Source organism: Xenopus tropicalis, chromosome 7 (genome assembly GCF_000004195.4).
Source record: "Xenopus tropicalis strain Nigerian chromosome 7, UCB_Xtro_10.0, whole genome shotgun sequence".
In the NCBI taxonomy this organism is placed as follows: Eukaryota; Metazoa; Chordata; class Amphibia; order Anura; family Pipidae; genus Xenopus; species Xenopus tropicalis.
In genome coordinates this window covers 25,438,089-25,451,580 of record NC_030683.2, presented here as the reverse complement: position 1 = coordinate 25,451,580, position 13,492 = coordinate 25,438,089, and the positions used below count along the sequence as shown (strand labels likewise).

Sequence of the window (13,492 nt, the reverse complement as noted above, 5' to 3'; positions counted from 1 at the left end):
CTTTTGGAAGATGGATGAAAGAATCCAAAAACACATCCAAAGAATTGTAATTCAAGGCTTTCACTAACCCAGACATTTACACATCCACTGACCACATTATTTATTCTAACCATATGTCGGTTTGAACTTATTAAACTGAAAAAACACTTCCAGACAGAAAGAATATTTAACTCCTCTCATATACCTTTCAGTAATCTGCGCGCGCATACGAGCGTTTTACAATGTACAGTAGAATGAAATTGATTTAGAAAGGTCAGCCGCAATTACATAGTCGATAGAAAGTTAGTAAAAAAAAAGTAGATTCCTGTATTTGCTGGAAAACCGCTGTATCATAGAATGCTATAAGAATTAATGAGTATCAGTCTGTCTGTCTATTTACTGATGTGTCTCTCTGTCTACATTGTATGCATATCTATTAGAATTATAAAAAGCATTTGCCCATCATATTCAACTTCTCTCTTCTATACTTTGTATTTTGGGACACATTTATTAGAGTGAAATTCCCTCCTCTCTGTATTCATTTCCGTGGGATTTTTGGGAGCCTTTTTATCAAAGGGTGATGGTGAGGGTTCATCCCTTGATAAACAGACTTTAAAAAATCCCATAAATATGTTGCTAATAGGGATGAGCAACGTTTTTAAACCTCATACAGATTTGTGCAGATATCTGTGGCAAAAATATTTATGAATCTGTACTTGGATTTCGTCATGCATTTTGTTAAGTTGGAAAACAAATTTGTGTTTTTTTAGTGCTGGAGTAAAAAACAACAATTGCCTCCAATGCATATGTCACAAAAATAAATGGCAATTGTCTCCAATGCACGTCACAAAAATAAATGGCAATTGTCTCCAATGCATTTGGCGCAAGAAAAAACACCCTTTGGCTCCAAAGTGTTTGGCGTGAAAAAAAATTGTGGTAAAAATCTGCCACTTCTGCACTTGGCAAGCTTTCATCATTTTGTGAATTTTTCCAGATTTGCAAATTTTGTGGCAAAGCAAAACTAAGAAGTTTTGCTCAACTGATCAGTGTTGCTAGGAAATGATAGAAAGAAATATTGGTACAAAGTTGTAGTACAAGTGCGAGAGTGCCAAGGGATGCAAAAGCACTCAATAAAGGGAAAACTATACCCCCGAATGAACACTTTTCTAGAGACCTACATTGTTTGGGGGTATAGTTTTCCTTTAAAAAGCATTTGCGTTGAGGGTTTTGGAGCGCAAAGACCTGTGACAATACTTCTACGTGCAGGGGCGGGCACATTGAACCCAGTTCTTTGGCATCTTTTTATCGTTGAATTTTGCGCCAGGCACAATGACATCCTAGCATCTTTGACAAGAAGCGGAGCACCCCTAACTGAAGCTCGCCTGGCATTGCCCACTGATATAAATTATAAGTCTAAGAAACTTTAAAATATACATTAATTACAAATCTTCAGCTGTCCTAAAGTTATTTGTAATTTCTACTAAAAGCAGCATCTGACTAAACCTTGCTATTCTGTGCACTGCTGGTTCCGACTGTTAAAGCAACGTAGCAGAAGGCATCTGTAGAGCAGATGTGACTTCCAAGTATCTCAGAATCCTCAAAAAGCCTGGCATCTATAGCTCACCAGTAGCTGTAAAGAAAAGGACCACCCTAGTACTAAACTGAGAAATCTACAGAACATGGGAAAGTATGGATGAATGTTGTGGTTCAGCAGATGGAGGGCTGCAGGTTACGCACTATTACTGTATGACAGAACCCCCAAGCTCTGCACACTTTGTATTATTGTAAGCTGTCTGGGATCAGCAAGTAAATCCCACTGTCCCTTGACACCGAAAAAAGTCAAACAAATCAATAATGGGAAAAAGGAAACAGATCAAATAGCAGTGCAACATAAAAATAAGGTCTACTTCAAAGGATAGTGTTTCTAAAAACAACAAGCACAATTAAAGTAATGCATAGGACTTAATCTGGTTGCAATTTCTGGTGTGTACAAATGCACTATTCAGTGGCTTATTTATTCAGCATTATAATTCAGCAAAGTGCGTAATTTTGACCAAACGTATCTACTTTGATCATAGCATAAAAAAACCCTCATTTTTTTTTATTTATTCCACATATAAATGGCATTACACTAATGGATTTCTGTAACAGCTCTAATTATATGGCCCTAAAGAATTACCATTTTCTAACATGGTACAGGATCTATTATCCAGAATGCTTGGAACCATGGGTTTTCCTGAAATGGGGTCCTGTCCCATTTTGCATTAGTCTTAAGGCTACTAAAAATCGTTAAACATTAAATAAATCCAATAGGATTGTTTTGTCTCCAATAAGGATTAATTATATCTTAGTTGGGATCAAGTACAGGTACTGTTTTATTATTACAGAGAAAAAGGAATCATTTAACCATTAAATAAACCCAATAGGGCTGTTCTGCCCCCAATAAGGGGTAATTATATCTTAGTTGGGATCAAGTACAGGTACTGTTTTATTATTACAGAGAAAAGGGAATAATTTAACCATTAAATAAACCCAATAGAGCTGTTCTGCCCCCAATAAGGGGTAATTATATCTTAGTTGGGATCAAGTACAGGTACTGTTTTATTATTACAGAGAAAAGGGAATCATTTAACCATTAAATAAACCCAATAGGGCTGTTCTGCCCCAATAAGGGGTAATTATATCTTAGTTGGGATCAAGTACAGGTACTGTTTTATTATTACAGAGAAAAGGGAATCATTTAACCATTAAATAAACCCAATAGGATTGTTCTGCCCCAACAAGGGGTAATTATACCTTAGTTGGGATCAAGGGCAAGTTCTGTTTTATTATTACAGAGAAAGCGAAAATAATTTGTACAAGTTGGAATTATTTGCTTAAAATGGACTCCTGTAATTCAGAGCTTTTAGGATAATGCTTTCTAACATTTCTATTCAATTTGAAGCGTGATAAATAGGCCTGAGAGATGCTTATTACTACCCTGTAAATCCCAGGGCTAGCATTTACATTTTTCTCCTTTTCCCAAAAACTAAAAGGGGTAAAGGACAGATTACTTGTTACACTGTGTAACAGTCCTATGTTATGTTTAGTATTCTTGTTGGGGATATCGAGCCTACTTCTCTCCAGCTGAACTCACAGCATCCCACCAAAATCCATTGGCATTCTGGGTAGTTGTAGTCCAACAATAGCTTAGCAGATAGCAGCGCTCACAATTATAGAATTTTGGGTAAAGACGTGGAGAATTATACAGATGCAAGAACTACAACATTCTAGCTCAAGGGCATGGTGTATGGTGTTTAATGTGTGTAATAATTATTATCATCTATTTGTGAAGCTTCAAAAAATCTCCAGCAATGTCAAAAGAGGCGTGAAAATAAAAATAATATAATATAACTCAGCTCCTATTATTTCAATGGCATTTCAAGGACTGAAGTTTCTTCTCATCTTTCCCAGGTTCTTAGTCCAACCATAACAAGTAATGAAATTAGATTGTAAACACATTTTGGTGATATTCTGCTCAAATTGGATGTTAAATTAGTTGAGAGAAAACTCCAGTTGGAGGAAACAATACTATTTTTCTTATAAAAAAATAGCCCCCTACAGTATTAGGATGCCCATACTGCGAGGGAACTTCCAGTGCGGGCAGCCATGTTGTGCCACACACATGCACATAAGGAACGAGTGCCACAACTTGCTTATTACGTGCATGTATGTAACTTGGGAAGGTGAGTTGCATCCACGTGCCTACGTGACATGCATGAGCATAAGTGCTAAATGCATGCATGTGCGCTAAATAACATGGCCGCCTGCAAAAAAATATATATCTGTTGAGAACTCCTTTAAAAATGTTTTCTGATATTTTTTCATTCTTTAGTTGACTTTGGTTTTTTTTTACTGTTTTGTTTTCCAACAGGTATTATTCTGCCCTAAAAACAATGGAACAGTTAGAAAACATTTATCTTCCTAAAGTGTCTCAATACCGTTTTTGCCAAATAATGGGCGAAAATCTTCCAAAGCTTCGGGAGGAAATAAAGGAGATTTCCATGTCAGGTCTGAAGGACTTTTTGGAGAGCATCAGGAAGCATTCGGACAAAATTGGGGAAACGGCAATGAGGCAGGTCGGTATGTTTGGAATTACTGTTGTGTGACGGTAGCATACCAGTCATGCTCTGAAGCACTATACAATAGTGAAATTCTTACTGGGACAAACAAAAGAAAGGCGGTTCTGCCCATAAGAGCTCAACATCTAGACAAAAGCTGTATCAGGTGTCCACATGTCATCCAATTGTCTTGCAGGGGAATTAGAAGGACATTATGGACCATAGAAGAACTTGCCTGTATGTAGCCAGCTTTAAATCTAAGGCTTATACTACATGTTGCTATTAAACGGCTCTTCCTCATCTGGTGCTGGTTCTTGTTTAGGAAAAGAGTTCATTCATCTAGCTTGCTATACATAGAAACTCAGTAATGTATAGATGGAGCATAGCTTGTGTTGGCACCTGGCGCAACACCTTCATGGCATACCCACTGCCATATGTTCATCAATATTTGCAGATTGTAAGCTCTTTTGGGCAGGGCCCTCTTCACCTCTTGTATCGGTTATTGATTGCTTTATATGTTACTCTGTATGTCCAATGTATGAAACCCACTTATTGTACAGCGCTGCGGAATATGTTGGCGCTTTATAAATAAATGTTAATGTAATATTTACAGGTACGGGATCTATTATCAGGAAACAAATTATCCAGAAAGCTCCGAATTAGGGAAAGGGCCATTTCCCATAGACTCTATTTAAAGGAAATATTTCTAATTTTAATAAATAATTATTTTTTTCTCTGTAGTAATAAAACTGTACCTTGTACTTGATCCCAACTAAGATATAATTACCCCTTATTGGGGGCAGAACAGCCCTATTGGGTTTATTTAATGGTTAAATGATTCCCTTTTCTCTGTAATAATAAAACTGTACCTTGTACTTGATCCCAACTAAGATATAATTAATCCTTATTGGAGGCAAAATGTTAAAATGATTTTTTAGAAGACTTACGGCATGGAGATTCAACTTATGGAAAGATCCCTTATCCCTTTATCCCTTAAATAAAGAGTGGCTCATAATAAAGATGTTTTTCAGTGGGCTGCTGGCTTGTTTAACTTTTCTGCTTTTTTGGGGTCAGGAAGTAGTATGTGGCCTTTTTTATTTTGCCCTGTTTAGAACAAGAAATAACAAAAACCATAGATAATTCATGATGAAAACAAGTGGCAATAAGTATGTTCAGAACAAGACCTATTCATTGAGCCAATGTTGAAAAATTATCTGCTTTTTCTACCTTGTACACCAAGTCCTGACATGCTAAAATGACCTCTTTTTTCTTGACCTGTCTTGAATGATCGTAGATTGCAATATAAAACCTGTTAAAAGGGTTAATTTTAAGATCTCTACCTTAATCTTTGCGCAGGAGGTAAGAACAGTGCCGTGCCCAAATGTGGGCTGTGGGCTGCACCTCATTCCGCTCCTTAAATTGCATGTGCAATTCACTCATAGTGCGGTCTAATGCTGAAACAAAGTGCAGAGGCCTGCGGCTATTCACACAATGCCCTGCTTCAGGTGTGGTCTTTTTTTTCCACTTTGCCCCCTGCATGGGTCATTGTGAATTACCCCTGTGGTTTTCAAGATTGTATTACAGGTAATTTCAAGTACAAGCTACTGTTTTATTATTACAGAGAAAAAGGAAATCCTTTTCAAAAATGAGAATTATTTGCTTATAATGGAGTCTATGGAAGATGGCCTTTCTGCAATTCATAACTTTCTGGTACATACTTTACAGGTACATACCTGTACTGCATTTTAATTACATTGATCATTTATGAAAAGGGTTTTAATTGTGATGTCCTTTTGTGCTTACTCCCATATATCAGCCTATGACAACATCCATCAATGGATAGCAATGGCTTAATTATAAATATGAAATGATATAATGAGATTCAGGAAGTGCTGTTCATGATGAGTTACTGAGCACTTGATGCAGAACATGATTGAAAACACTAATCGCAGTGCTAATACAGAACGGTTCTTTTTCCCAATATTCAGGCTCAACAGCAAAAGACCTTCCAGGTTGCCTTGCACAAAAAAACCAATGTGAGTTTAAAAAAAACCAAGTATATTCTTAATGGACATATATCTGAAGACAAAAATGGAGTCAAATCAAAATATGATGCAGCCGATGAAGACACAGAAGAAGAGGTACTTTGTGTTTCATATATTAATCTAAGCGAGAAGTTCAGTGTAATAAATATAAGGGGTAACCTATGACGACAAGTACAGTTCTGCATTATCCCTGTTCATTAAAGGTGCCTGCATCAAAATGTGCTTCCGTGTAGTTGTGCTCAGTGCTGCTCAGTCCTTCCTGCCTTCTGTTACAAAATGAGAGCAGCTGCATCTACTGACGGAGAGGAACCCTGGAACTACCGACACCTCTGAACCATGAAATAGCTCCGGGGTTCACTCAGCCCGTGCTTTAATAGGTGCAGCGTGCGTCTAAATAATCAAGGTCATGCATCACTTTCATGACGAACACTGGAAATGATGTCAACCAGTTCAAGTGCGAACAACAAAGCGCAAGTGCAATTGTGTTAAGTTGTGATGCATCACGTCAATTGTGTCAAGTGCAACGCCCCCCTTGTGACCAAAAAACATGGAAATTGTACACAAAATTGCAGTTTGCTAAATATAAATCATTCATTGTTTATTGCAGTAGATTTTTATCTGATGTTGATTGGGGCACTTACATGTGGCCTTTTTTAAATCCTGACTGTACCCACCTGAGCTCACTGGAATGCTAAGTGCAGTTAGAGTGTGGGATACCTACAATGGACGCAGTTCCACCCAGTGGTGATGTAACAACAGTTACCGCCTATAGCAAGTCAGTTATACACCAAAAATGCTTGATTATTCTCAGCTACGTATCCTACCAAATAAGTGTTCTCAGCGAGCCTGGCCCAAGCAGCACACAGATATTAGGTCTTTTATAACACCATGACATTGCTGAAATTGTAAAAATCCTGCCCAGCAGTGTTTAAATTATATTGTATTATAGAAGCTTTTAGTAAGGACTTTAGTGCCACTATCCTATGTATTGAGAAAATCAAAGTTCTTTGGTGCAGTGCCATAACACTAGTTGCCTTGTCACTGTCACACTGTTATACAGTATATGTAATTAGCAAAGGTGTCTCTTCTGTAATTTGCCCTTTCTGCATCTGGAGATTTTGAGAAGGAACTTTTAAAGGACATGTCAACCCCAAAAAGATTTTTTCGCCTAATAAAATAAAACATAACAATAATAACATAATTCCAAGCAACTTTCCAATGTGAATTTAAGTTTTAAAAGTTATTTGTAAATGTAATTGGTATTGAAAGCTGCATTTGCTGAACTCCTGGGTGTTACTATTAAAACAATGTTGCAAAGGTCAGTCTCCTCCAGCAACACAGGTCTGTCAGGCTGCTGCCTTGTGTTATATTGTTTCAAACGCCAGAGCCCCCAGGGCAGAGAATAGAAAAAGACAGACAAACACTGCTTCTAATAGCAATTATATATACAAATAAGTCAAAAACCATTGCAAATTTGTAATGAATGAATTTCATTTGAAATGAATTTATTTTACCAGGCAAAAAATTATATTTTGGGTTGACTTGTCCTTTAAGGTAATGTAATTCTTTATGAGACTATCAAGAATTAATCAGTTTTCCTATTTTTTCTAACCAAAAACTTAACACAGGATGTGTCATAAAACAGAGAGTCTCCTTATAAAATAACAATACAACAAAAAACTAAAAAGTTTCAGTTGCACCTGTGCCCTATCTTCCATTCAATATTGGTGGATTGAACAACCAATCAGCTATGGATATTCAGCAGTGATGGACAAAGCTGTCACAAAACACACTGAAGTCAGTTGGTGTTTACTATGATTGTTTTTAAACAAAAATCCAAAATGGCTCATTCATCGCCAACATTTGATACCCATTATATCTCAGCTTTTCTTTATTATGTATATAGCCAAAAGCCTCATTACCAAATATGGGGCATTTGTTGTAATAAATCAGAGCAGAATGTTATGCGAGTGTGTGGCTTTGTGTCCCACATGTGTTCAAGTTCCATTCCATATATTCTCAAATATCTTAATTTGCAATGGTCTTGTGGCTTTTCCCCACATATTGGGCCCCACACGGGCACCAAAGTGAGTATGAAACTGTTATTACTCAAGATGAGAGGTTTAACCATATAAGAAAGAGAAACGTTTCAAGTCAAAATGTGTTTTTTAAGCTTTTGCTTAGAGCAGCCAAATGAAATGTTATTGGTTATATAGGAACATAGTAAGTTAGGCTGAAAAAAAACACACTTCCTTCATGTTCAACCTTAATGCCTATATATAACCTGCCTAACTGCTAGTTGATCCAAAGGAAGCAAAAAACCCTTCTGAAGCCTCTCTAATTTGCCGCAGAAGGAGAAAAAATTCCTTCCTGAATCCAAGATGGCAATCGGACCTGCCCCTGGACCAACTAAGAGCTATCTCCCATAACCCTGTATTCCCTCACTTGCTAAAAAGCCATCCAACCCCTTCTTGAAGCTATCTAATATATCGCCAGTACGGCGGATTCAGGGAGGGAATTCCACAGCTTCACAGCTCTCACTAGAATAAACCCTTTCTGAATGTTTAGAGGGAACTTCATTTCATCTAATCGGAATGGGTTCCCTTGTGTCAGTTGGAAGGACCTACTGGTAAATTAAGAGATTTTTAGAGAGATTATTAGATAATCCCCTTATATATTTATACATAGTTCTCCTTCTCCAACAACCCCAGCCTGGCCAGTCTTTCTTGATAACTGAGACTTGTAATACCCTTTACCAACTTAGTTGCCCTTCTTTGGACTCTTTCTAATGCAATAATATCCCTCTCACTGGGGACCAGATTTTTGGATTTGTTATAATACACATGATAGGGGAACATGGTGCCATAACTTGAAGTTGTTGGGTCCTACAATAGAAAGGTTTCCCTTTATCTACAAACCTTGGGGGATAGTGTGTTTTGTATGCAGGTAACTGCATAAGTCAGTTGTCCCAGAGAACCCTGTGTCCCGTCTGAATCATCTGTCTGAAATACAGGAGGGCTTAGTCACGAGCACAAGAGCAGTAAGCAAACTGCATGTTTTAGCACACTCGGCAATAATGCACCTATAATTCAGTGCCATGGAGCACCAATAAATAAATATTAGTGAAGTTGTACTCACACTTCACTGTAAATAGAGACACACGGCACTAAGGGAACCCTGGAATTACTGCCTGGTCTGGAGGGGCAATAGGGGCAACAGTTAGTGCAACTGCCCTGAATTCAGAATAGAAGGCAGGAAGGACTGAGCGGCACCGAGCGCAACTATACTGAAGTGCAAGGAGTGTATTTTGATGCCTTTAATGAGTACCACAACTGTGGACTGACACATGTAAATAACCTCTTGCATTTCTAAATTTGGAGTAGTAGTTGTACATACAAACGTACTACGTTTTGGTTGTTTAAGGGTGCCATTAAATCAGGTATTATATAGATAAATAGATAGATTGAAAGATGATAGATAGATAGATAGATAGATAGATAGATAGATAGGCAAACAGATAGATGATAGATAGATAGATAGATAGATAGATAGACAGATAGATAGGCAAACAGATAGATGATAGATAGACAGGCACACAGATAGATAGATAGATAGATAGATAGATAGATAGATAGACAGATAAAATGAAGACTGATGATAGATAGATAGATAGATAGATAGATAGATAATAGGCTCATATAGATTATAAATAGATGAAGAGTGACTTAGATGGATGATATATGGTGGTAGATGATAGATAGATAGATAGATATTGAAGATCAAGTGATAGATGTTGCAGATAGCGGGATAGATAGGTAGATATATACTGTAGATAGATAGATTAATCTATCACAGGTAGATAGATAAGATGACAGATTGATAGTTAGATAGCAGGTAAGACAGACAGATAGTAGATAGTCTATGTTGAAAAATATGTCATTTGCTTTTTCAGGTTTTAAACGTTCAAGATTTGGTAGATTTCTCACCTGTTTATAGATGTCTACATATATACTCAATCTTGGTAAGTACATTGTTAACCTATATAAATGACATATATTAATAATATTAGGCTGACTGTAACCCATGATCTAATCTTGTTCTCATATGGGAAAGTGCTGAACCTAGCTAAAAAGGGCTGTGAGAGCTCTCGCTGCCAGAAATGTGAAGCAGATAAATATTCATTGTTGTATGTTACAATAAACAACATTACTGACCTTTTGGTTGTTTTTATTGTATCTGCAACTGCCCCAAAACTGCCATCTTTCCTCTTAACAGTCTCCCTGTGCTTCTTCATTGTGCGCCTCCTGATTAGTCCTGTATCTTTTCAAGGCGCTATAAATCTTCCCATGCCTGTGTTCCCGTAATAAAAATTTTATGTTCTTGTCATAGTGATGAAGAAGTTAAGGTTTAGGAGGGAAAAGGGGGGATTTCTAATGCAAAACCTGCAAAGTTTGACTGCTGTGATATACGGTAGGATGGCTCAGGAAAGTGAGCATTATGCAGCAGGAATCCTGATTGTGCAAATCAAGTCAAGTCTCCAGGAAGAAGCACAGAGAATAAATCTTGCAACTGTCGTCCGTACGCTCCAAGAGGGAGGAAAGTGCAAAAAATTGAAAAAAGTTAAAAAAGAATGTAGCATAGAGTTTTGATTTAATATTAAATTAAATTAGAAGGAACAGATACACTAAATGAATCATAAATCCATATATTATATATAAAGTGATATGAAAATATAAATAGGCCCCTCAAATTATGTGCCTTTTATGTCCAAACGTCTGTGGATGGCTCCTTACTGGTGCAATCATCAGGCTTGAGTCTACTGCATTATAATTGTGTTTGTACAGTCAGTACCTGGGGCTGCCCAATGCACACTGGCCAAGCTGTGGTTTGTTTTGTTGTTTGGTAAGCCAAAATGGGAGAGCTTAGAACTGCTTAATGGAATACTAAGAGACTGACCTAACAGTAACATGTCCCCCAAAAGCTGCATAAATACTGCAGGCATGCAGGTGCCATTGCATTAACTGGTTTGATGGGACAGTAGAGTTGTAGTAGTTTTCATTGGACAGATGTCTTCTTCTGAATGGTTCTTCTTATTGAGAACACAATGATGCCTCTTTTACTTCTGAGAAAAGACACAAGTGAAATGTCTTTGATTGCAGTCAAAACTTTTCTAATAGTCAAGGACATTTTCCTGACAGTGAGTTACATGCTGTGTAGCAGCAACCTTTTATACCCATGAGCCATATTTAAATGGAAAAAGTGTTGGGGAGCAACACAAGCATGAGAAAGGTTCCTGGGGGTGCCAATACAGGTTTAGTTGTCTACTTAATAGCCCCTATGTGGACTGGCAGCCTACAGAAGGCTCTGTTTGGCATTATACTTGTTTTTTTGCAACCTAAACTTGCCTCCTTACCTTAATAAAAAAATAGGCACCTACTTTGAGGCCACCGGGAGCAACATGCATAGGGTTGGTGAGCAACATGTTGCTCACGAGCCACTGGTTGGGGAACAATGCTGTATAGTATTACTTATTGTCAAGGAGGAAGCTGACTAGAGATAAGACAGGACAGGTCAGGGCCAGACTGGAAATCTGTTGGTTCTGGCAAATACCCAAGGGCCTGCTGTAAGATGCCATAGGCAGTTACTATTTAGTGGGCTGGTGGAGGGCTATTTGGGCCTCTGTGTACTTAAAAAGTCAGGGCCTATTTTGAATCCGAGTCCAGACCTGGAATAGATTCTTGGCCAACAGGGGTATTTTGAGGCAGGAAAGGCAGACAGTAGGCACTGTTATACACAGGGTAAAAGGGCGGGTGATGAGCTAACAAGCTTAAGTCCAGGCAATGGGCCAGGGCAGACAGAGATCAGACAGGATCAGCTAGAGACTAAAGTCTTTAACAGAGATCAAATAGAATATACAATGGGCAGCAGGAAGATATACCATCAAACTGGTACCAACCATTAGTGTCCATGGCACTTTAAAGGTTTTTTTCCATGCCTCCTGAAATCCAGAGCCCATCCCCCCATTAGTGCCAAACTGGCAGACACACCACTAAGATAAAAGACCATCATTCATAGTGGTGTTTTCCAGTTCTGGTCACACACAAATAGATCATAGGAATGGCACACCAGTTATAGCAGACATGTGCTCCTGAACTAGCTCCAGGGTCAAATACAGCAACTTACAACACCTAAGCAGCACTCCATTAAAATAGTCTTTATCCATGCTTAATGGCAATGTACTGAAAAAGAGCAATACTATGGGCTCTTTGCACCCTTTCTCAAGCATGTTTGTCCAATGCGTTCCTCCACACATCCACAGAGGAATAAAGGGCACATTAGATTGTGTAACAAAAGCAACAACAAAGTACAACTACAACCTGTGCAGGATTTAAATAGTTACATGACTAGTCTAAAAACATCATTGGCAATATTATATGTCTTAATTAGAGTAGACTCCTTCTAAATACATTTATATGAATGTGATTCTACCCTATTTCATGTAAGCTATAATGTTTGTCCCTTTCTCTTGACATTACCATAGCAGGAGTCAGATTTTAGCAATAGACTGCCTTCAGAATTCATTTTCAGCGGGAGTTCTGATCAGTTTAAGTAAGAATTGTGGTTTAATCAAATTATAACTAGTATCAAATTATCATTTTCTTGGCTCCTTATCAGCCTGAGAGCGATAAGCTGCAGCCTCAGATCATATTTAGGCGAATTGCTCTTTAGCATCTGGGGAACATTAACGTCTCTCTCTGTGGTTACGTTTTAGGGTGATAAAGAAGTATTTGAAAACTACTACAGAAAGCAGAGAAGAAAACAAGCGAGATTAGTCCTGCAGCCCCAGTCCACCATGGTAAACTGATTTTCTTTCAGAGAATATTGTTCTTGACTGTCCACAACTTGATATGTATTAATATATGTGTGTCTTTTTTGTGCTCTGTTTTAAAAGCATGAAACTGTTGAAGGTTACAGAAAATATTTCAGTCAGATTGCAGGGTGAGTATTTTAATGCATTGTGAATTTTCACCATGTTTTATATTGATATTCTTTTCAAGATTGAAGGCATATAGAGAGTTTCAGTTGGTGCCGTCTTGTGAAGAAGATCTGCCGTATTCACTTCCACAATATCAAGTGCAATATCTATGCAATATCTATTGATTGTTTGCTGTGGGCCTAAATCCTAGCTATATTGCCAGCTACTACTCCGGATCTTTGGGGCTCTCATTTATGGGAATCTTAGATGGGTCTTCTAGATGATGCTAGTCAGTGTTTGCAGGTCTAGAACAGGGTGGTGGTTTATTTAAAATACGTTATGGAATCCAACAGTAGGTCCCAACCCTTTAGTCTCAACCAGCCCCTAGCAAG

The 13,492-nt window shown here is 37.9% G+C and overlaps 1 protein-coding gene across 4 annotated transcripts in view; it reads left to right on the top strand.

The window, feature by feature from the left end:
* exoc6 (exocyst complex component 6) overlaps positions 1 to 13,492 on the top strand; it is a 165,342-nt gene that overhangs the window by 57,450 nt on the left and 94,400 nt on the right. For all 4 annotated transcript variants that reach the window (XM_031905941.1, XM_031905939.1, XM_031905940.1 and 1 more), the window contains exons 6-10: positions 3,893 to 4,097; positions 6,068 to 6,220; positions 10,077 to 10,145; positions 12,897 to 12,980; positions 13,077 to 13,123. In XM_031905941.1, the coding sequence (XP_031761801.1) occupies positions 3,893 to 4,097; positions 6,068 to 6,220; positions 10,077 to 10,145; positions 12,897 to 12,980; positions 13,077 to 13,123 (558 nt within the window). The remainder of the gene's footprint in view (positions 1 to 3,892; positions 4,098 to 6,067; positions 6,221 to 10,076; positions 10,146 to 12,896; positions 12,981 to 13,076; positions 13,124 to 13,492) is intronic.